The sequence below is a fragment of the Macrobrachium nipponense genome, chromosome 34 (genome assembly GCF_015104395.2).
Source record: "Macrobrachium nipponense isolate FS-2020 chromosome 34, ASM1510439v2, whole genome shotgun sequence".
Lineage (NCBI taxonomy): Eukaryota > Metazoa > Arthropoda > Malacostraca > Decapoda > Palaemonidae > Macrobrachium > Macrobrachium nipponense.
Genome location: NC_061095.1, coordinates 49,324,563 through 49,349,097, shown reverse-complemented (window position 1 = coordinate 49,349,097; position 24,535 = coordinate 49,324,563). Strand labels below are relative to the sequence as shown.

The window sequence follows — 24,535 nt, the reverse complement described above, 5'->3', positions numbered from 1 at the left end:
GAGCCGCCACTGCTCGCAAACATCGACGGAGGTGAAGAAGGCGAAGCTGGTTCAAAAAATCCGGATAAGTCTGTAAAAGAAACTTTAACAGACTAGAATAAGCAGAAGAGGGCTTCGAATCCTGGTCTTGAGTTTCCTCTTCCGACTGGCTCGTTGTCTTCTTCAAAAAGACCATCAATTCTTGAAGTTGATGTTTAAAGGGACCCAAAGCGGAATCCTCTAGCAAGGGTTTGGCCTTCGCATCATCCTTAGGCGAAGACGAAGTCGTGGCTGTCGTATGGCTCTTCTTCGAAAACGAACAACTGGGAGTCGAAACAACACGAGACGTATGAGGCGAACGAGTTGAAGCAGCTCGAGGCAAATGAGGCGAACGAGTCGAAACAGCTTGAGACGTATGAGGCGAACGAGTTGAAGCAGCTCGAGGCGAATGAGGCGAACGAGTCGAAACAGCTCGAGACATATGAGGGAACGAGTCGAAGCAGCTCGAGGCGAATGAGGTGAACGAGTCGAAACAGCTCGAGACGAATGAGGCGAAAGAGTCGAAACTCCTATCGACACACAACGAGACGAGGCAGTCTCGCAAGCGTGCGATCGCTGTAACGCATGTGAGTGTCTGACTCCGTCCGAAGTTACGCTATCCGAAGAGGACTGATGATCTTCCCGGAAAAACTGGTCCGGTGCGAAACTGCAGGAAAGTTGTGGACTTCAGTGCTCCTTGGATTGCTTAACAGGCGGCGACATCCCTCTCGTACGCTGGGCATGTCTCTTCAACGGACGCGACACTAAATCACTCCACACTTTTCGCCTCGACACAGGCGACTGCACTTCCGAGTCAGACGACAACTGCGTGTCACTGATATCTACTCCTTTCCAGCAGCGTTTTCTGGGCACTTGCGAGTCGACTTAGTTGGCGACTGACCGTGAGCAAACTCCCCCAGTCTCCCTTCGACCTCCGGTATGTCTTCTCCCAGGAGCTGGGGAGTATGACAGTGACCTTCGTCTAGGAGAACAGGGGAACGGACAGCTGCCTCCTCGGACACGACACTGACACTGACACTTGGCCTAACACTGGCCTTTTCACTTGTCTTCTCTACGAATGCACGAAACGACATACCCAAATCCATAACGGATTTTGCCAAGAACTCAAATTTCTTGTCCATCTTGGACTCTAACAAGGAAATGGTGTTGGGATCGGAAACATGGGATACCTGGTCTGGAGTAATTGGTACTGAAGTTGGAGGACTATCAATAGGTGAAATATTCGATAAAAGTGGAGAAGATAGTGATGGTTTGTTTGCCTCTAAAGGCATGGGAGTTGTCTCTACACTAGTTTTACTACCCGCTCTAAGAGCTGTTTTCCTTTTCCTATATTTGTCCAAATTATACAAATGAGTTTGAAAAGTCTTCCAACCTTGTTCATCTAAACTACAGCACTCATCACAAGTAAATTCCTTGCTACAGCACTGACCCCTACATTTAACACATTTGGAGTGCGGATCATAACATAGTTTAGCTAATCTAGTTTTGCAGCCACTTCTGCAAAACCTAACTGAAGAAGAACTAGCATCAAACATCTTTGTAATAACTTGCTAATAACTAGGCAGCTAAATGATGAAGCAAAAAGCCAACCAAGAAATTGTACATCACCAAAAAGAAAAAATCCACAATGGCGATGAAAGTCAACTGCAACAACAAACCACTAGAGTTACCCCGTGGCCGGCAGAAAACGAATTGAAGTCTTAAGCTCAGCAGTACCAGGTATTCCCGAAAGTGGGCGGGATCTGTATCACCTACACAAACGATGGCAGTGCTGCTACCGCCGCCAGGAATTTGAATTTTCGACTACCAGGTAAGAAAGCGTACAGCTAATGTAATTGTTTGGTAAGTCACTTATGTGAAAACAACCTATTTTGGCAGGTAAAACTCAAGAAATACCCACTAAAAATTTTCATACCTGGTTTTTTAAATAGTTTTATCACAAAAAGTGCATTTTATGATGAAACTGATTAAAAAACCAGGAATTTCTGGATATTTCTCGTAGAAAAATACCGCAAATAGGTGAATTTCCCGCGAATAATGGGTAGATATGGTCCAGAGAAAAATCTGTGAATCCAAGAGTATGCGCATCCGGAGAACGTGAATACAGTGGGCCCACTGTATATATGTATAGACATTACACTACTTACGAACTTTCGGAGATACGAACACACTGGGCCACAAGTTAAAATTCTGTTTGGAATACTCCCCTCTGCCACCAGTAAGTTCAAATTTTGCACTGAGTGCTTAATCTGCCAGTTAGAATTTTTGCAAAGAACAGAACATGAAGTAGAATCCTTTATCCCCTTCCCTGATTATCCCAAGCATTCTCATGATTAACGACTATGTATTCTTCTTACAATCATGAGAATATTTGTTCTTACTCTTAAAGTATGCCTACTTATGTCTGTATTCCTGATTTAACCCAGCCTGTGATGAATAAAAATAATACTAATAAATTTCATTTCAGCTCAAAGCCATATACATGAAATATACAAAGTACAGACAATAACATAGACAATCTAGATACATGAGATAACATGATAAAAAATGAGTTAATCAGCAATATCCACACAGTTGCTGAAGTAGTATAAAAGATAGTAATCAAAATAGTGGTATTAACAGTAATAATATTGAGAATAGTTAAAAAATAAAAAATTATAACAATTAGTGAACAGATTGTATATAATTACATTCCAGCTAGGTGGTTACAGTGGTCAGGTCCAGAAGGCTAAATACATAAATTGAACGTAGCAAAACTCTATAGTACTGATAATATTCACAGTAATAATGATAAAAGGAAAATACCAGTAATAATAATCAAAGAGATGTAATAATAAAGACAGATTCTGCAGATGACACTGCAAAAAAAAAAAAAAAAAACAAAAATTTTCTATTTTAGTATGTATTTCTTTAAATCAGTATTACGTATATGGAATTAGTACTTTGGATGCTAGAAAATTTTGAATGTCTCTTGAATCTAAATTTTATTTTCTTCTTTTTACCTTCCTAGCATCCATAGTAATTTCTTATAATACTGCAAGATTAAAAAAAACACATATACAGTGATACCTCGACATACGAAAGTCCCAACTTACAAAAAATTCAAGTTACGAAAGCAAATATGAAGATTTCTTTGACTCTACATATGAAAATAGTTCAAGTTACGAAAGGTTGTTGCTGTAAAGTCCCGAGATTCGCCTGGACCACCAATAACAATTTTAAAACTCGCGCGCCGCCAACTGAGTAGACTCGCCACCATCCTCCCGCTCTCCCATTGGTTCCTGATGCTAGTCACCGCCATAAGATCCTGCTCTCCTATTGGTCAGCATTTCTCCCATCGTGCATCTATGTAAAGGCGTTCTTCGGTCACTCCGAAGTAGCAACGTTTGTGTACGCACGCGGAATTCGTTCGTTCTATACGATTTCGTTTATTAACGAAAATTCGTTAATGATTTCGTTGTAGTACTACTTTATCGTGTTGTGTAAGAACTTTAGTACATATGTATACTACATAACTTAATTATGTACAGTATACGTAGTCATGGGTCCCAAGAAAGTTGCTGAAGTTCACGGAAAGAAGAGGATGCTTTCTATGGAGTTCATATGAAGATGGAGATCAGTAAAAAATATGAAGCTGGCATGTGGTTGAGTGTGATTGCTAAGGAATATGGCCGAAATCTGTCGACGATAGGCACCATCCTTAACCTGTTAAGCGTCACCCACGTAATAATACGTTTACCGCGATCTACTCGGTAGCGCCTTCAACGGGATATTACGTTCAAGACTTTAACTGTGCTTGTCAAGCCGTCAGCCCCGTAATAATACGTTTACTCGTATAGAAAGTGTAGGAACATCATTTGGTAACACTCTCAGCACACGGGAAACTTATTTCCAGCCTGGCAACTCTTTCCTGGTGGTCGCTTATGCTAGAAAACTGCCTGTCCCTGTTGGTTTTCTTTCAATACGCTTCGGGCGTTTATCGAGACAAATTGGATTTCGCGCCTTTCACAATGAATGTCCCAAAGAGGAGGCGTATTTCTTCAGGTGAGATCAATCAAATACTAGATGAGGAGTCTGATATTGATAACCTATTTGATGATGAGAGCTCTAGTTCTGAATCCTCCAGTGATGATACAAACTTTTCTTCCAATAGCGGGAGTGAAGATGACTTTTCTTTGCCGAGTGACTGGACTCCGAGAGAGAGAGAGAGAGAGAGAGAGAGAGAGAGAGAGAGAGAGAGAGAGAGAGAGAGAGAGAGAGAATTTCCTACACTTAATTACAGTATGAATAATAAGCATAAAAATCAATATTAACTTTGAAAAACTATCATCAGTGCTATGATCGCTGATTACAAAAAAAGCGTGACGGTACGTTAGCAGCGAGCTCATCCGGGGCGGACGCTTAACAGGTTAAGCAGAAAGAAGCCATCAAAGCAGCTACACCTTCCAAGGGCGTGACTACTTTGTCCAGCAAGAGGACCCACGTGCATGACGAGATGAAGAGGCTGCTTCTTGTCTGGATAAAAGACAAAGAAATCTCTGGCGATACGATAACCGAGACGGCAATCTGCCACAAGGCCAGCGGTATTTTCGGCGATTTGATTGCCCAGGCCGAAGACAACAGAGGAGAAGGGACATTGACACCAACCCCAGACTTCAAGGCTTCTCATGGGTGGTTTGAAAAATTCTGGAAACGGACTGGCATCCATTCGGTGGTGTGGCATGGGGAGGCGGCCAGCTTGGACACGAAAGCGGCCGAAGCCTTTATTAAGACGTTCGACGAGATGACGATCAACGAAGGCTACAGTTCTCAGCAAGTCTTCAACTGTGATGTGACGCCTTTATTGGAAAAAAATGCCTCGTCGGACGTACATCACGGAGGAAGAGACGAAGCTACCTGGGCATAATCCTATGAAAGACAGGGTTACGCTCGCACTTTGTTCCAACACCAGTGGGGATTGCAAGGTGAAGCTCCTACTTGTCTATCATTCGGAGACTCCTCGAGCCTTCAAGGCCAACAAAGTGATAAAGAAGCTTCCAGTGATGTGGAGGGCTAATGCGAAAGCCTGGGTAATGAGACTTTTGTTCACGGAGTGGGTAAATCTGTGTTTCGGCCCGACAGTGAAGAAATTCTTGGAAGAGAAGCGCCTCCCTCTGAAATGTCTACTGTTGTTAGACAATGCCCCGGCTCACCCTCCTGGCCTCGAGGAAGATATCCTGGCGGAGTATTCTTTTATCAAGGTTCTTTATCTTCTGCCTAACACCACCCCTCTCCTCCAGCCCATGGACCAGCAAGTGATATCGAACTTCAAGAAGCTGTATACGAAACATCTTTTCAAGAGATGTTTCGACATCACCAATACTACAAACCTCACCTTGCGTGAATTTTGGAAGGAGCATTTCGATATCGTGATACGCATCCGACTCATCGATCAAGCTTGGCAGGAGGTTTCGAGGCGAACCTTGAATTCTTCATGGAGGAAACCCTGGCCTGATGCCGTATCCACCCAAGACTTCGAGGGATTCGACATGGGTGAAGCTGGTGCAGATTCAGAAACAGTTGACGATCCTGAAACTGTTTTGCAACCAGATCTTGACGAGGTCGTTGCACTCAGCAAGTCCATGGGGCTGGTCGTCAATAAGGACAACATCAATGACCTTCTCAAGGAGCACCAAGAGGAGCTTACAACGGATGACCTGAAGGAGTTGGAGGCCATGCAACATAACGTCGTTCAAGAAGAGTTCTCTAGCAGCGGCGAGGAGGAGGAGGACGACCATATGACAACGGCAGAAATTAATGATGCTCTTAGCTGCTTTTCATACGGTGCAATCATTTGTAGAAAAGAGACATCCCGAAAAGGCTTACACAGGTCATATGCTTGCGCAGTTCGATGACGTTTGCCTGAGTCGTTTCAGGAACATTGTGAAAAGTAGGCAGAAGCAATCTTCCTTGGATAGTTATTTTTTAAAGAGGCCTTTAGTAGGAGTAAGGAAAAAGGAATACTACGAAAAAACAGAAAGTTGAAAGTGGTGAAGAAATTGAAATTTTGTAAAAAACGTAAAATATAAAAAAATAAAAAAATGTAAAAATCAAAAAAAGAAAGAAAGAAAGAAAAAAAAGAAATTTACAGTTTTGTGCCATTTGTTAAAGTGTTTCGTAAAGTTTAGTCTTTATGTTTCCTGACATTTTTTAATGTTTCATAGAGTTAAGTGTACGCACGTACAAATTTTCTGCCGTTTGTCCTCCTCCTCTGTTGCCACTTTCGGAGATAGCCTCACTCGAAAGGTAAGGTCCCACATTTTACTAAATACGTAAAGTATTTCTTGTATACCATGTACACTAATACACTTTATTTACAGGTACTATGTAGTGCATATAGTAGTACGTATTAAGTTAGGTACTGAATGGTCCAAATTGTTGTATTTCATTGTTTATTGGTCAATTTAGCTTTATTATAAAATTTACTGGGGTGTTTTTGTAGGGCTTGGAACGAATTAGGCAATTTACATGTAAAATGCGGTTCAAGATACGAAAAGCTCAGGTTACGAAGGCTGCCTCGGAACGGATTAATTTCGTATGTCAAGGTACCATACTACTAAATGCTATAGAAAGTGGGAAATGTAGAGAATGGGACTTCATCACAGGCCGAGTTAAATCAGGGATATAGAAATAAGATGGAATATTTGACTAGTCTGAACGAATATTCTCGTGACTGTAAGAAGGGTACATGGTAGTTAATCATGAGAATAATCATGATAGTTTAAGAAACGATTATAGGTGCAGTTAACCCCACTGTTAGCGGACTCAGGATTGGTAGGTTTTTCTATGGACTGTATACATACATATACCCATTATTCGCAGAAATTCACCCATTCGCTGTATTTTTCACTGAGAAATATTCACAAATTATTGTATTTTCATATTTTCGTGACTAAATGCACAGTTTATGATAAAACTATTAAAATGTTCAGGTATAAGCATTTTTAGAGGGCTTTTGTGTTTTAACTATCAAAACAGGCAGTTATAACCATTTTTAGAGGGGTTTTAAGTATTTGGGGATTTTAGGTACAGGCAGTCCCCAGGTTACAATGGGGGTTCTGTTCTTGAGACGAGTTGTAAGCCAAAAATCGTCGTAAGCCGGAACATCATAAAAAATCCTAAGAAAACCTTACTGTTAATGCTTTGGGTGCATTAAAAACTATGCAAACTGCATTCTTATTGCATTTTTTATCAAAATAACCTTCAAATATTGATTATTTTGCATTGTTGGAGTCATATTTCTTCTGCCAGATTAACGTTGTAGGCGTAGTAACCCTGGAACATGCGTCGTAAACCTGGAAATAATTTATGATATATGTAATTGAAAAGCATTGTAACCTCGGAACGTCGTAAGCCGGGGACTGCCTATTTGCAGCGGGGTCCCGGTTCTGGTACCCATCTCCCCGCAAATAGGAGGTTTTACTGTACAGGTTCTTCTTCTCCTTCTACTTCTTCTGTTCTTTGCAAATTTTCTTACCAGTAGAATAACACCCAGAGCAAAATCTGAATATAAACATCAACAAAAATTATGAACTGCATATTAAAGATCAAACTTACAAACTAATCATTATATGAACGGCTGTTTGGAATGTAACTCGTTCACAAGTCTGGTATAGTGTCTAGTCCGATGAGGTTGACATTAAGAACCAGTATGAGAGATTATCTATATTATGTGAATCATTCTTCCTTGTAATATCCCATACAATTTGTAGGTTGTGATGGGAGGGGGACGCCAGGAAATGGGATCGCCTAAGAGAGATGAAATTGAGGATAATTGCAAGAGGACTGATGGCAGGAATTTAGTCAGAGACTGGATTAGTCAAAAGGAAGAAAATGGCAAGAGCTACGCCTATGTTACAACTACCCGAGAATTACATTCTGTTGACACCAATAATACTGAATATATCTTGGGTAAGGCCTATGTCTAGTTGGTATTGTTTGATAAAATTATTGTCATATAGCCCCACATCTTTTGTCAAACTATATAAGATGGGATATCATCAGCTGGCCTCCTCTGGACAGCAAGAGTTGAAAGACCCAACCTATTTGGACGAGAATCATGAAATGGGAGGTTGGAGATGAATGGAGTTTTGCAGATGACAAAGCAGAATGAATGACATTCTGGAGTTGTAAATATGATCTTCCTACTTTTATGTTATAAATGTTTCTGACATTCATTTCGGCAGCAGATTAGTAGGATAGGTCTTGTTTTGGAAATACTGCCCCTCCCCCATTCATATCATACACTTTAGGGGACCACAGTGCGAAAATGGGGTCTTGGGAGAGTTACAGTAAAATAGAATTATGATATTTTTATTTTAAGATAAATTTTTAAATATACTTACCTGGCAGTTATATACATAGCTATATTCTCTGACGTCGTGACGTCACGACAGACTTTTCGAAACTCGCGGCAATCGCCGACCATCTGTCAGGTGATCGTTACCTGTACGCCCTCTAGATAGTTACCTGAAACCCCTATTTTCCCCTTATTTTCGCCCTCTAGTCTCTTGAGGGAGGTGGGTGGGGGTTTCTAATTGTATACAACTGCCAGGTAAGTATATTTAAAAATTTATCTTAAAATAAAAATATCATTTTTAAATATGTAACTGACCTGGCAGTTATATACATAGCTGATTGACACCTTTGGAGGAGGGTAAGAGACAGCAACATCGTTGTAAGGTAACTACTTGATAGGTAACTAAAGATTCTTACCTGCTAAGGAAGCTGACTTGACGAGTACTGCCTCTTAGTCGCTATCCTTAGGAGCTCCAGCTAAGGGATGTGACCTGTGCATCTGATGAGCTCAAAGGGGTTTGTCGACGGGACGTGACCTCTATGCGACAAAAACCACCTATGCCCTTGACATGGGCTAAAACAGGCAAAGACCACCTAACCATCCAATCCTTGCATACAAGAGATTGAAAAGACACACATATACACTAGACTGTTGAAGGTTTCCCCTAACCTTCAACAGACAACCATAAAAATAACATCAAGGGTCTAACATGTAGGATTAGAGGTATCAACTCCTTCACCCAACACCGAGCCAGTGGCTACGAACGGTCCAAGGGTTTCTGCAGTCTTCATATACCGTTTCTATTTGTTTCAGTATAAAAAAAGAAGAAAATACGGAGCTGCTCCTCCAGTATGTCGCGTCTAAAATGGCTTTAAGGGGACTGATTCTTTCTAAACGCCATTGACGTCGAGACTGCTCGCACTTCATGGGCCTTTACCTTTAAAGCCTTGTAAAGCGTTTCATTGCACTCCGTGTGAGCTTCTTGAATCACACTTCTAATAAAGAAGGCTAAAGCGTTTTTTGACATAGGCCTTTTGGGATCTTTAACGGAACACCATATGTTGTCAAAAGTCCCTCTAACGTTCTTGCACCTGTGCAGATAACACTGTAATGCTCTTACCGGACAAAGAGTTCTTTCACGTTCCTGACCTGCAAAATCTCCAAGGCTGGGAATCGTAAAAGACCTAGGCCAAGGATTGGAAGGAGTTTCATTCTTGGCTAAGAAACCATAAAGTGGTTGAACAAAAACCGCTTTAGATCTACTAATTCCTACTCTTTTGTCCATAGCTTGAATCTTGCTTACTCTCCTTGCAGTAGCGAGAGCGACTAGAAAAAGTGTCTTCCTGGTTAAATTCCTGAACGAGCTCTCCTGGATCGGCTCAAACTTGTCAGACATTAAAAACCTTAGTACTACGTCCAGATTCCATCCTGGTAGTTGTTCAGTCTTTTGCTTCGTAGCATGCTCCTGTATCCCTTAATTGTAGTAGTGGCTAGACCTACTTTAAGTTTTAAGTGAAGAAGGAAGTCTGCGATCTGGCTCACAGATGTGTTGGACGAGGACACCTTCTTCTCCTTACACCAGTTTCTAAATATCTCCCACTTCGACTGGTAGACGTTGATGGTCGAAGCCCTTCTTGATCTGGCGATAGCTTTTAGCTGCCTCTCGCGAAAAGCCTCTAGCTCTAAGGAGCTTTTCGACAGTCGAAAGGCAGTTAGCTGAAGAGCGCGGGTATTCCTGTGATACCTCGTTTGAAGTGGGTGGCTGTTTGAGCATATCTGGAAGCAACGGAAGGGTTCTTGGAACTTCCACTAGCCACTGCAACATCTCTGCGAACCAGTCTCGCGTCGGCCAGTACGGGGCTATCAGGGTCATTCTGCTCCTTCGGTACTGCGCGAACTTCTTTAATACTTTGTGTATCACTTTGAAGGGAGGGAAGGCGTTACAGATCCAGTCCTTCCCAGTTCATGAGGAACGCGTTCCCTACTGCTACCTGCTTGTGGATCCGGCACCGGTGAGCAGAACGTCTGCATCCTCCTTGTCTTGTTGGTTGCAAACAAGTCTATGGAAGGTTGCCCCCATAACCTCCATAGTAATTCGCATACCTCTAACTTGAGAGTCCATTCTGTTGGCAGGACCTGATTTCTCCGGCTCAAGAGGTCCGCTCTGACATTTAATTCTCCTTGTACAAATCTCGTTTGGAGGACGATATTTCTGTCCTTTGCCCATAGCAACAGATTCTTGGCTGTCTCGTTCAGAGAAAACGAGTGGGTGCTCCTTGTTTCCTGACATACGCTAGAGCAGTCACGTTGTCCATGCTTATTTCCACTACTTTGCCTGCCACACATTCCTCGAATGCCTGAAGAGCTAGAAAAGCTGCCATCAGCTCTTTCTTGTTGATATGCCAATTTCTTTCGGTTTCGTCCATCTTCCCGAAATTTCCCTGTTCCCCAGAGTCGCTCCCCAGCCTAGGTCTGATGCGTCTGAGAACAGTATTAGCTGTGGATTCAATTGTTGAAGTGAAACTCCTTCTCCCAGCTTTGCTGGATCCAGCCACCAAATCAAGTCTTTCTTGACCTCTGCTGAAATTGGGAAGGTGTCTGAAAGCCTTTGTTCCTTCCTTTTCCAATTTCTGTTGAGGTAAAATTGCAGAGGTCGAGATGCAGTCTTCCAGTGAGACGAACTGTTCGATCGAGGAAATGGTCCCCCAAAAGACTCATCCATTCCCTCGCCCCGAAACATTGTTGTCTCCCCAGGAATTCCTGCAACGCCGATTCAGGCATCGGTCTTGTCTCTCCTGGGAGGGAGAAGCCCGAAAATCCTGAGAGTTCATCAGAACTCCTAAATAAATGATCGAGCGAGAGGGCTCCAGGTGAGACTTTTCCAGGTTCACCACTAGCCCTAGTTCCCGTACTAGGTTCAGGGTTATTTTCATATCCTCCAGACACTGTTTCTTGGAGTTGGCCCTGAGAAGCCAATCGTCCAGATAAAGAGAAATGCGGATCCCCCCTTCGTGTAGCCATTTGGCTACATTCGCCATAATAGCTGTGAATACTTTGTGGCGCTGTGCTGAGCCCGAAGCAAAGAGCCCTGAACTGGAATACTCTTCCTTCGAATAAGAACCTGAGGTACTTCCGAGAGCTTGGGTGGATGGGGACATGAAAATAAGCGTCCTGTAGGTCTAATGAGACCATCCAATCTCCCGGTCTCAACGCCGATGAGCACTGATTGCGTTGTCTCCATCGTGAATTTCGTCTTCACGACGAAGGCGTTTAGAGCACTGACGTCCAGAACGGGTCTCCATCCTCCCGAGCTCTTGGGTACCAAAAACAGTCGATTGTAGAACCCGGATTCTCTTGGGGTGAAAAACAGGTTCTATCGCCTTTTTTAAGAGCATAAGCTCTACTTGTTCTTTTAACGCGAATCTCTTGCTGCTGTCCTTGTAATTCGCTGTTAAGTCGAGGGATCTAAAACTATGGGAGGTTTGGCGTAAAAAGGGATCTTGTAGCCCTCCCTTAGTATCTGAAGGGTCCAGTTGTCCGCCCCTCTCTCTCTCCAGGCTTCCCAAAACAAAGAAAGCCTGGCTCCTATTTGTGTCTGAAGGACTGTCTGATCATGGCCTCCTTTTGGAAGGAAGCTTGCCACCTTTTCTGGAGGGCTTTCTAGAAGTTCCCGACGTCCCTCGGGGCTGTTTTCCTCGAAAAAACTGTTGTGGTTGTTTCTCCTCTCTCGCTCTCTTGGTCGCAAAAACGAAGAAGGCAAAACCCACTGGCTGCCTTCGATATTAGGTCCTGTGTGGTCTTCTGAGTCAATGAAGTGGCAATATCTCTAATAATCTCCTTGTGGAAAAAGAAAGTTTCGCAAATGGGGGCAAAAAACAAATGCTCTGCTCTTTCTGTACCTGTGGTGACCCCTTTAGGCTGTAAAGGAAGCAAAGAAGGGGAATGGACCTTTTCTTTCACGATTCCTGCCGTGAAAATCGCTGCCACTTCATTAGTTCCATCACGTAAAGCCTTGTCCATACAAGACATCACACTCAGAAGGTTAGAAATGTCCGTTGAATCCTTCTCTTCCACTTTCTTGGCAAGAGCACTCAGAGACCAATCTAGAAAGTTCAGGACCTCAAACACTCTAAACACGCCCTTCAGTAAATGATCGAACTCTTGCATCGACCACATCACCTTCGCTGCTGATAAGGCGTTTGTCTACGATTGGCATCGACGATACTGGAGAAGTCTGCCTGAGAGGAGGCAGGTACTCCCAGGCCCAGAACTTCCCAGTCCTCGTACCAAACGCTGGATTTTCGAAGCCAATCTTGCAGGAGGAAAAACGAAAGCAGTTTTGCCTCGCTCCTTTTTCTCTTTCATTCAGTCGTTCATCTTCGCAAGCGCTTTCTTGGCCGAAATGGAAAGAACCATCTTAGTAAAGCAGTCTTATCTGGGTTCTTCCACAAAGGAACTGAGACAGGGGAGAACGAGGTGCTGCGGGCTTGAAATCCGTTTCAAAAGCTCTTGAAACGAAGCATCATAAGATCTTTATAGTTGGAAAGAGGAACTTGTTCTTTCGTCTCCTCATCCGAAACTACCTCCAACATCTCCGAAGGTCTCTCTCTGTCTCGTTCCGCATCGGAAGATGTAGTTAAAGCCAAAGCCGGAGCGTCATTGGTCTCGATGCGTTCCTTGGCACCAGAAACCGCCGAGGCGTCATGCTTACGAGCGTCGGCGTCACGTCCTTCTCTCTCACGCGCGCTGGCGTCACGCTCTTTGCTCTTACGAGCGCTGGCGTCACGCTCTTTGCTCTTACGCGCGCTGGTGACACGCTCGGAAGCGTCATGTCCGAGTAAATCGGAAGTGTCCCTGGTTGTCTGTGTTCTTCTTGGCGTTGACGCTTCGCGAAGTCTTCATCACTCCCGGGGCGTCAGGACTGACGCTTGGGTTCTTGCAGCTTTTCTATAAGTACAGACAGCGCTGTTGCATATCTTGCAGCATATTCTTGGTTTCATTGTCTCTCGAGGGATGAGGGTAATCGTCAGGTTCTTCGCCCACACGAACCGCAGCCAGAGGAGTCGATCCTTCTAAGGCTTCTGAGGACGCTTGGTAGGAAGCTTCCTAGGTAAATCCTCCCAAGTAGCAGGCGGAAGAGGAGCGTGCATCGAAAGCGCTGTCTTGCTCTGTTTAGCTGGCGAGGCTTCCGATGACGAAAACTTCTCCGGAGAACTCCAGTGACTGCAGCCCGGCAGTTGCTCATCTGATGAGACCTCACAAACACGAGGTAATTTCCTCTTGAGGAGGAGAGAGGAAGTAGAGTGTCGCCATCCTCGACGTGGGGAGACGTCATCGGATGACGAACCAAACACACTCGACGCGCCTTTTCTACGGCTGTCTGAAGCAACCTTGGAAGCGTCAGCAGTTTTGTTTGAGGGCACGCCCGACCGGATACTAGAGCCTCTCGCCTCCCTTAGACTTTCGACTTTACGTCTCCCATGGGTCCGGGAGCTTTTAAGAGGTCTGGGTCTAGGAGCGCGACAGGACCGATCGGACGCACCCTCCACTACACTGTCACTAACACTAAACTTATCACTTACACTGACTTTAGCACTTGCACTTAAAGCACTTACGACAGTCCAAGTGCGATGCCCTGCTCAGTAAGAGAGCAATCTGTCCCATTTTTTCAAGCACCGCTTGAATACCCAACTCGGAGACAGGTTCGGGAGCTGATACTTCTACTAAATTACGCTCAGAAGGAGCAGGGGAAGGAACAATGGGATTATCTACCACTTCCTGATTCGTTATGAACGGGAAAGGGAACTCTTAGTTCTTCTTTTAATTCTATCTCTCTCGAGCTTATGGACATACTTGTCCAACTCCTTTCCCCACTCCTTATCATCCAAAATCAAGCACTCATCACATCTATTCTCAAAAGTGCAAATTCTACCCCTACAATTCACACAAAGTGTGTGGGGATCAAGAGAAGCTTTGGGAATTCTAACCCTACACCCCCCTTTACAGCAGACTCTATACACAACTCCCGAGTCCGACATTGTTAATTGAGTAATCCAAAAACAAATCCAAAATCAATCCAAGTCAACAACAGCGAAAGCCAATAAAATACTTCACCCAACGATGAAATACTCTAGCGAGTACGAAAACCTATCGAGGAGCCCACAACAACGAAGTTGCCGGCTTGGGCGACAGAAAAAATATGGGGTTTCCAGGTAACTATCTAGAGGGCGTACAGGTAACGATCACCTGACAGATGGTCGGCGATTGCCGCGAGTTTCGAAAAGTCTGTCGTGACGTCACGACGTCAGAGAATATAGCTATGTATATAACTGCCAGGTCAGTTACATATTTAAAAATGTATATTTTGAAATGTCCATGATACTTCTGCAAGTTGTGATTATGATTATAGGAAGGTTTATTGAAGGTTTTAAAGGGACATTATGCACTGGGCAAAGGACAGGAAATATTGCAGCATAATGTTCATGTAAATGGAGTTAATGATGATGATTATAAAGAGATATCAAAATTTTGTCTCAAGTGACTTTGTGTATGTAATGTTCATTGAAAGTCATGAAAACAAGATATTCCATAGTCATTTTCCTAAAAGAAATGCAGCAACCTGCCAGTTTCAAACATGGAGAGTAATAACCGAGTAAAAATCTGAATCAATATCATCATCATCATCAGTTGTTTCTAGTCCACTGCAGGACAAAGACCTCAGACATGTCCCTCCAATCCATTCTGTTTATGGTCTTTTTATGCCAGTCTATACCCGCAAGTTTTCTTAGTTTGTCAATCAATCGTCTTCTCTTCCTTCCCCTGCTCCATCTGCAATCTATAGGGACCCATTCTGTTATTCTTATTGTCCATCTGTTATCTGACATTATTCTTATTGTCCATCTGTTATCTGACATTATTCTTATTGTCCATCTGTTATCTGACATTTTCATTATGTGTCCTGCCCATATCTATTTCTTCTTCTTATTTGTTGTTAGAATATTCTCTACTTTAGTTTGCTCTCATATCCATGTTGCTCTTTTTCTGTCTCTTAGTGTTATTCCCATCATTATTCTTTCCATAGCTCTTTGAATTGTAACTACGTAGCTTAAGTTCTAAGGCTTTGCTCCAAGTTTCTGATGCGTAAGTTAATACTGGTAGGACCATCTGATTAAATACTTTTCTTTTTAGAGAAAGTGGCATTTTGCTTTTCATAATCTCATTTTGTTTACCAAAACCTCTCCACCCCACGCTTATCCCTTTTTTAATTTCGGTCTCATGTCCTGGGGAAAACTTACTATCTGTTCTAAATACGTACATTCATTAACAATCTCTAAAGGTTCGTCCATAACCCTTATTTGTTGTCTCTGCATTTTTATTGAACATTATCTGTTTTACTCATATTCTTGTTCAGTCCTACGTTTCTGTTTTCTTTATTCAAATCTTCTATCATCTTTTGCAATTCCTCCCCTGATTCACTGAATAGAACTATGTCATCTGCAAATCTTAAGTTTTTCAGGTATTCCAATAACATATATACCTATAATGTGAAATACAGAGAGTTATATCATCAACATCTGATCAGCAATGAGAGAAAGCAACTGTAAGTCACAGATGTGAGTCATAGCCTTAGCCAATTACCTACCTAATACACATGAGCATCTGAAAACATCACGCTCAAGTTTCTTAATTATGATGTGTGCACACAGTTTATACTGACTTTTCAGATTACGAAAAATGAGGCAACAACATAACATTGTTATTTCTGATGCTGACTGAAAACAATGGGGCAACACATTGTCAGAATCCCACAGGACTGATTACACTTTTTCCCTAAGTGAGAGATTAATGCCGTTGCACACACACACACCTTTACATCTCATATCAGATGAATGCATAATTGGTTTTTGAATACAATGAGAACAGGCTGAATTCATGTAATCTGTATTATATGCCTGAAGAAGGAATACTGCATCACCAATGCAACATGGATTAATATTTCTGGAAGTAAGGAGAACAGTGATGTCTTTTGATTATGTATTTGGTTATGCAGAGGTTAAAACCTTCATGTCATCAAGTCAACTTGAACTTTGAAATGCCACGGTGGGTGGCTTGTTAGGACTGATTTTAGAATTCCCAGATAAACTTATAATTTGGAGCAGAATTCTTCTTCCATCCATTGCACATTGCAACTCATACAGCCCCAGTTATTGGCGGACTCGGTTAACATAGATTTGGTTTTATGGTGCCATAACATGCTATGTTCTGGTTATTGGTACCTTATCAATACGCCGATAATAGTTATGGCACCATAGCACACCTAACAGAGGAGCCATTAACTGGTTCATAAATCGGCGAGTTTTGGTTAATGATGGTTTTCACTTATCAGCACCCTACCAGAACGGAACTCTTGCTGATAACCATGGACTGCTGTACTACTCATATTTTAACAAATTCTTCTCAAATTAATTTTTTTACATGTAGGAATAATGTAAAGGGAATGAATTTTCACTGGTACTTTCTCCAGACGGTGAATAGGTAACCCAATGGCGCTGTACTAAAACAAATGGTATTCTACAGTTTTTTCTCACTTTCAGGCTTGTTCGATGAAATTCATTTGCCATACGAGACTGACAGAGACACCAGTTTGGACGGCTGTCCTCACATCAAAGAAATGGTAGAGGTTGCTATTAACAGACTCAAGAGGAGTGATAATGGATTTTTCCTTTTTGTAAGCTATCCTTAGTTCTGAAACCATACCTGTTGTCTAACCTGTAGATCAATTTTCTGTTTTGAAGCTTTATGCTTTTTGGAAGTAGAATCAAACAGGGTTTTAACATAAAGAAGATTCTTTAGGTGAATTCACCACACCAAACAGTACCTATTATATAGAATTTTACCTAAATTTTATACTGGTTGATATTAGTGTATAACAATATATACTATGTGCAAGTAGCTAAGGTAAATTTACTGCTTATTTTATGTAAGGTTGAAGGCGGCATGATTGACAATGCTTTACATATCACTTCACCGAAGAGAGCTCTTGAAGAGGTACTTGCATTTGAGGAAGCGGTGGAACTGGCACTGACAATGGTGAACACGGAAGAAACTCTGGTCATTGTCACGGCAGATCACTCGCATGTCATGACCATGAATGGGTACCCGCCAAGAGGAAACGACATATTAGGTAAGATGTCATCTTACCATGTGTGTGTGCATGCACACACACACACACACACACACACACACATTTATAAGTAATTCCTCAACCATACGGAATAATAGAAGTAAGGCCATATCTGATAATGGAAAAATCTGGATGAAGGCCAGTAAAAAATTTGCGGTTGTTTAAGGGTATCTCCTTACCCTTCCTCTCCTTATCAACACCAAATAACTGTAAACACTAAATATGTATTTAAAAAACAACTTTAAACTGAAAACATCTTTTTCTTTCATACACAACACACAATATGGTAGCCTGCACAATGCTTTCTATTTGCCCCAAACACTATACAATACATCGTACTGTGCACACAAAAAATGTACACCCCTTTTCCTCTTGTATGCAACAAAATGCTGTACAGTCATTTGCACAAACAATTTTTATCATTTTCCCCAAAATAAATAGTAAACAAAAAAGTAAACCCCTTCTTTTTCTCTTTTATGCAACATGTAGTACAGTAGGCTGCAGAATGTTTTCCATTTGCCCCAAAGCACTGCAAAATACGTACATCATACTGTACACAAGACAAGTAACCCCTTTTTCTCTCATATGAAAAAGCTAACTATTCTGTCTACTACTGTACCTCTTTTGCATTGTTTGTTTGTGTGTGATTCTTAGTGCAGTATCACGTGTTGCCTTTTGTTTTTGTTTTGCTTGATTTACTATACGATATTTCATTACAAGTTTAGTTGACTCTACATGTCATTATCACACATGACAGTACACAAGAATATTTTATAACTGTAGATACAGTATTTCATCTCTAATTACCATAAACATATTTAAAATGTAAATTTGTGGATGCTGGCAACAGGTCATGCTATTTACAACCTAAGTCTTGTGCATTTGTATGGCCCCTATGCACATGGTTGAGTTTATCTTTTTGGATTGTCAGTACTATAAAAAAATGAACAAGTGAAAGTTGTGTGTGTTACACTCTCTCTCTCTCTCTCTCTCTCTCTCTCTCTCTCTCTCTCTCTCTCTCTCTCTCTCTCTCTCTCTGGCTTTGCCTCTATCTCTCTGTACAGTATCACTTCCTTTTTTTGCTGTGTTACAGGACAGTAGTGTACATATCCTTTAATAAAATGTGGAAAAATCATAATGTAAAAACACGAAACCAAACCAGATCAAGCAAGGCAGAGGTCTACCTAACCCTCTTCACCCAGATTTAGCTGCATTGTGCATCTATAGCAACATACTAAACAGTCCTTCTACTCAAGGAGGCAGGAGCTTTACAAAAGTTTATAAAGATAGGTGTAAATGAAACACATGGAACATAAAACTATTGAGCCACTTATTCATGATGGATGTGAAGTGTGGCTGCTGAATGTGAATGACAGAAATTGTTGGAAGCTATGGATATCATCACTTAAATGTACGAACACAGCAGCATACAAGGAGTATGGATGGCTAAAGATTGCAAACTGTAGAGATACGAAAATTTAGTAAACACATTTGTATTGATGAATGCACTGAGTGTATTGAGGTTGTCCAGTTAGACAGAGAATGGAGGGATAGGTTCGACCAAAGGTTTAGAAGCAGAAAGACTGGGAGACAGACAATGCTGTAGAAATATCTAGGTGGAATGGTTTTAACATCCTGGGATCACAAATGTAGAAAGCCATGTAGAAAGACAAATGGGCTACTGAAAAAGCCTCAGGATTTGCTTGAAAAGAAGAATCATTACTGATTTAGCAATTAAAGCAAATATATGGTACTGCCTAATTATTGGCATGTCCCCTGGACTTATTGTCTGTCAACTACAACAGTTTTGTAATAATATTTTCCCGTATGAGAATGTGGGAAAACATTGAAAGTGAGATAAATCTGAGAAGATGCAATTCAAATGGTTCTTTGGATTTTTCAGGTATTGTTACAGAAAGTGAAGACATATCAGATGGTCTGCCATTTACAACATTGACCTTTGCAAATGGTCATGGATTCAATTACTCCTTTAACGGGAAAGAGGTAATGAAAGTTAATATCTCTCTGTACTGTATCTCTTCTGCTTTCTTTGTGTTGGATGTATTTCATTGCAGGTTGCAATACAGTAGGATGCATATTCCTTTAATAAAATGTGGGAAAATCATGCATGTAAAGTCACAAAACAAAACAAACTCTATCAAGTTCACCAACGCCAGCAAATGACTGTGTGCATGTAAGTACTCACCCTATGCACACAATTGCATTTATCTCCCAGGTTGTAAATATAAAAGAGAAAAAATACAGTGAAAACATAAATAAAAATGGTGCAAAATATAAATAAAAATGTTAAGAAGTGTGTGTGTTTTACTGTATAGGCTTCAAAGTAAGTGATGCCTCAATTGTTCTCTCTCTCTTTCTCTGTACTGTATCTTGGTATTGCACATATTCTTTAATAAAATATGAATTATCATAAACATAAAAACATGAAACAAAACAAACTATCATGTCAGATCAACACTGCATCCTTACCCACTCCCAGCCAGGGAAACTGCTCCCCAGTTCCGCTCACCTTCCTAAACAACCCCCTCTCTGTGCGAGTTCCTCTACACAGCTCTACTGCTCCTCCTCTCCTATGGTGCTCAGTAGTATCTGACCCCCAACCCCCAATAGAAACTTCTCGGGTCTCCTACTGGTTACCACACCTCCAAATTCACTGACTGTCATTCATTCAAATAGTTACCAAAAGCCAATTTTTTTTTGCTAAAGACTTAAAAGTTTCATTAATAAAAAAAAAATTAAACAGTTTACACCATATGTTGACATACTGAACAAAAAATTGCATAACTTACAATAATGGCATGTGACATATACCTTTGGCATCATCACCACATCACTTCCAATATGATTCTTGTACATATGGGAGCATATATGTACATACTTTTAAATTCCATCATAATTCCCACAATGGCCACTGAGCTCTATATGTACTTGAATGCATCCTAAACCAAACCCCAAAAATTTCCCTAAATACGGTCATTATTTTCTAGGAAGAAAATGTTTCAACTCTCTGTATCGTGTTTTCTGTAATTATAAATATCTGAATGATAAAATATGTACCTTAATTGTCTTTCTTATGAAGTGTTAGAATGTCTAATTTACTTAGATGCAACTCCATTAGGTGTGAAGATGAATGAACATACTTTTGTTTTTCTTGAATAATTCACCTTTGACTTTTCATTTACAGGTTGTCAGACCAAACCTTACAGGTGTGGACACAACAGATAAGGACTATGTTCCCCTGGCTGGTATGCCAACGCATTATGACTATGAGACACATGGTGGTGAGGATGTGGCTGCTTTTGCAGTAGGTACATATCATAGAGTTGCAGTTCCTTACACCTGTTTATTTCGTGAGGGCTAAAGAACTAGCAGTAGTCTCTGCTAACCTAGCGGAGTAAAATTATTTTAAGTGCACCTGCGCTCATGATTAGTTTTAGTATAAAATCAAAGTAAATTTTCACTGCCAAACTGAAGAAAAAAGATGAACATTCTCGAATGTTTACAGTATGTAGTATAATTGCGGTTGGCTCATTTCATCTGCAAGAAGCAAATTCCCAGCCACAAGAGGGCCACCATATTGGTGAATAGTTCCACAGCAAACCCAAGTGTATGTTACTGGTATGCTTAATGTGGGGCCTATACGTACATCTCATTACTAACACTAACAATTCATAATTACTTTCAGCTACTACAATTTTTGAAATTATTACATCTTTCAAAAAACATCATAACAGAATACTTTAGATGACTAACTCTAAAAGTTGACTATCAGCAATCACTTTATAAAAAATTACTCTCACATACACAATGAGCATTACTAATTTTACTTTTGTAAATTAAGTTTTCACAGCTCAATGGTAATGCCTGTGAAGGTCCTGAGTTCAATTTCCATCTGCCTTTATAGATCTCCTGTGAGGTAGGTAGGTGTGGATTTGGGGAACACATATATCTAACTGCGGAGCCTCACCAGAAGCTAATGTCTTCTCTGCCTTTTTTTGCATCACCTGGTCACTGGTGACAGTTAATAAATCATAACAGTGCACCTGACACTTCATATATCAAGTCAGTGGATGTTTAGTGTTCTTCTAAATGGATTCTTTGTTATTTCTTAACTGCTTCAGCAATTCATATCTTTATTTTTTGCCATAGCTGTGTGAATGCCCAGATCCACATTTGAAAAATCAGCAGTAAATATGGCTAAGAGATATTACAGACTTTCCATTGTGAAAAATCAAAACATTAAAGGTATCTTCATAACAGTCAACTGGACTATCATGAATTTACAATAATTAATGTAAACTCTGCCAAACCTATGGACTACTGTCCTACAAATACTCTTCAAGTTGAACAGAAAATGTTATGAGAAATCTTAGTGATGGAAGATGAGTCAAGATTAGCCCTTGCTGAATTTAAACTTATAACATATACAATTCAGCTATCATTTTATGAAATGCAATGTGTACCCTTATATCAAAGTTTTCTGTGGGTAACAATGGTAGTCTATAAGTCAATAAACTCAACATGTAAACAGGCCATTGTCCAACCAATTTTGGTAGAACAGAGGTACCTTGGTGCAAACTTTGGGGGTCATGTAAAATCTGTAGTGACACGAATTGCTGTCTTGACCCAACTGGGAACAAACCAAAGGGAATGGATTAAAAGGTAGAAGGCAGAGCATGTGGCCACTTAAGATTAGGATATTTGAGAACAAAATATGACAGATTGTAGATGATCACTATGACTATTTAATTTTCCCTGTGTATTTTCCAATTCTAGGACCTTGGGCTCACCTCTTCCACCGTGTTCACGAGCAGACCCACGTAGCCTATGTTATGGCATATGCCAGCTGCACTGGGCCTTACAAGGACTGCCATCATCATGCAGAAAGGCCCTTCAATGAACAAGTGAAGAAAAATCCAAAAAGTGATTCATCTAGTGCTACAGGTCTCTTTTCAGGCATCATTTTCATTTTTATAGTTGCTGTGCAAATCCTTTTTGTCTGAAAAATGGCATCCATTCACTAAGGATTCAAAAGTACTGATGTTCACTATTAATATTTTTCATTAATGCTATTTGAGTCAAGTCTTCCTTGTGGGTCTTGGCTAAAGAGTGCATTCTTAACCTTTCATGATCTCACCCCATGGTGGGTAAAACAATTACACAACAGTCAGGTTACAAACAAAATTTGATCCTGCTTGTACCGCAACATATGCATCACAATAATGCAGGCCAAAATACTTCAAAATGCTATAAGAGAAAGTCTCTACAAAGAATATTCTAGAACTGGGCATATGTCCTGATTTAGATGTAACTAGATTTCATTCTGGCTTTTTCAAACAGCAGCTATTTTGAAATTAGGCTACTGCTTTTTCCACTATTAATACCACTAGCTTTTTTTGTATCACTAAATGTCCATTACAATGATTTTCAAGATTCAAATACATATAGTCATGTTGAACCTAATAAATGTATAGAAGAGAGCAAATATTGTCTTCATGTCTTACAAGTGAAATATCAAGACTACTGTATCTGTTGTACACTATTTACCAGAACTGGTTATAATACTCCTGGTAGTGCAATTATGCCCTCATGGCAATGTTATTAATGTATCCCTAATGGATTTTAAATAAGAAATTGTGTGTCTAAGAATAGGAGAAAGTTCTTTTGGCATTACACTAAACAATAGTGAACCACAAGACCACAGTCAAATTACAGGCAGTGCCCGGTTATCGGTGGACTCGGTTAATGGCGATCCGGTTTTATGGTGCTCATCTATTGCCAAAAAATTGGCGATTTATGATGCCATAAAGGGCCAAGTTTCAGTTATCGGTGCCATAAGGTGCTGATAATACAGGCAGGTCCCCGGGTACCGCTGGTTTCAGCTTTCTGGTTTCCCTTTCTTTCCTTCTCGTTAGACGTTCCGAGGGTTTACGACGCTTTGTGTCCAATTATATTTATCAGACATTAATTCCTAGGGCTTACGACCCCTACAACGTCATTGGCAGCTGAAAATATGGGACACCAAAAAATGCAAAAATAATCCAATATTTGAAGGTTTGTTGAATTTGAAAAATGCCATAAGAAATTTGCAGTTTACATAGTTTTCAAATGCACCCAAACAAAAGCATTAAAAGTAACGGTTTTCTTAGGATTTATGACCGATGTTCGGCTTATGACGATTTTTACGGCTTTACGGACGCGTTCTCAAGGAAACGGGTACCCCCGTCGTAAACCCGGGGACGTGCCTGTAGAGTTATGGCACCAAAACAACACACCTAACAGAGGAACCATAAATCGCCGAGTTTCGGTTGATGGCGGTTTTCGTTTACCAGCACCCTGTCGAGAATGGAACCCCTGTCGATAACTGGGGACTGCCTGTACTCTGTCTTAGGTCAACATCATCATCATCATCATTGTCTCCATCACTGTGTGACACAAAGGGTCTCTGAGAAATCCTGCCACTCATAGCTTTACTTTCCTTTCACTTCCACTAACCTTCAGCCTCCCATCTTGTAGTTATCCAAGTGGGTCTGGGTCTTCAATTGCTTTAGGTAACCACAGAAGCATTTCAGACATTATCAATTACAGTCCAACCTCATAAATCCAGGACTTTTTTTGAATTGGCTGCTGTTAGTTCTCGAGCAGCTAGGAGGGCTGCAACACACATCATTTCACTTTTTGGATTTTTTCAGACCATTTCAGAACAAAAGCTTGTTCCGTAAATAAACAAGCAAATTTATTTCTAATGAACACATTCTGTGAAACTCAAAAATATACAGCATCTAAACAAACCATAATTTGCTCAGGCAGTCCCCAGTTTATGATGGTCTTGACCTACAATGTTCTAATATTACTATGCTATAAAAAAAATATTAACAAAAAAATCTGGTTCGGACTTAACAATGAAAACCCGAAGTTAAGCTGCCAATTACTTATTGTTCTGACTTATGCCA

General features: G+C 40.9%; 1 protein-coding gene across 3 annotated transcripts in view; it reads left to right on the top strand.

Annotated features, from left to right (window-relative positions):
- Positions 1-23,067, top strand: part of LOC135208045 (alkaline phosphatase-like) — a 50,148-nt gene extending 27,081 nt beyond the window's left edge. For 2 of the 3 annotated variants that reach the window (XM_064240172.1, XM_064240173.1), the window contains exons 7-12: positions 7,791-7,989; positions 16,972-17,105; positions 17,363-17,561; positions 19,465-19,565; positions 20,767-20,890; positions 22,359-23,067. In XM_064240172.1, the coding sequence (XP_064096242.1) occupies positions 7,791-7,989; positions 16,972-17,105; positions 17,363-17,561; positions 19,465-19,565; positions 20,767-20,890; positions 22,359-22,585 (984 nt within the window). In that variant the 3' untranslated portion in view covers positions 22,586-23,067. The remainder of the gene's footprint in view (positions 1-7,790; positions 7,990-16,971; positions 17,106-17,362; positions 17,562-19,464; positions 19,566-20,766; positions 20,891-22,358) is intronic. The other variant, XM_064240174.1, reaches the window with a different exon arrangement.
- The last annotated feature ends 1,468 nt before the right edge of the window (positions 23,068-24,535 follow it).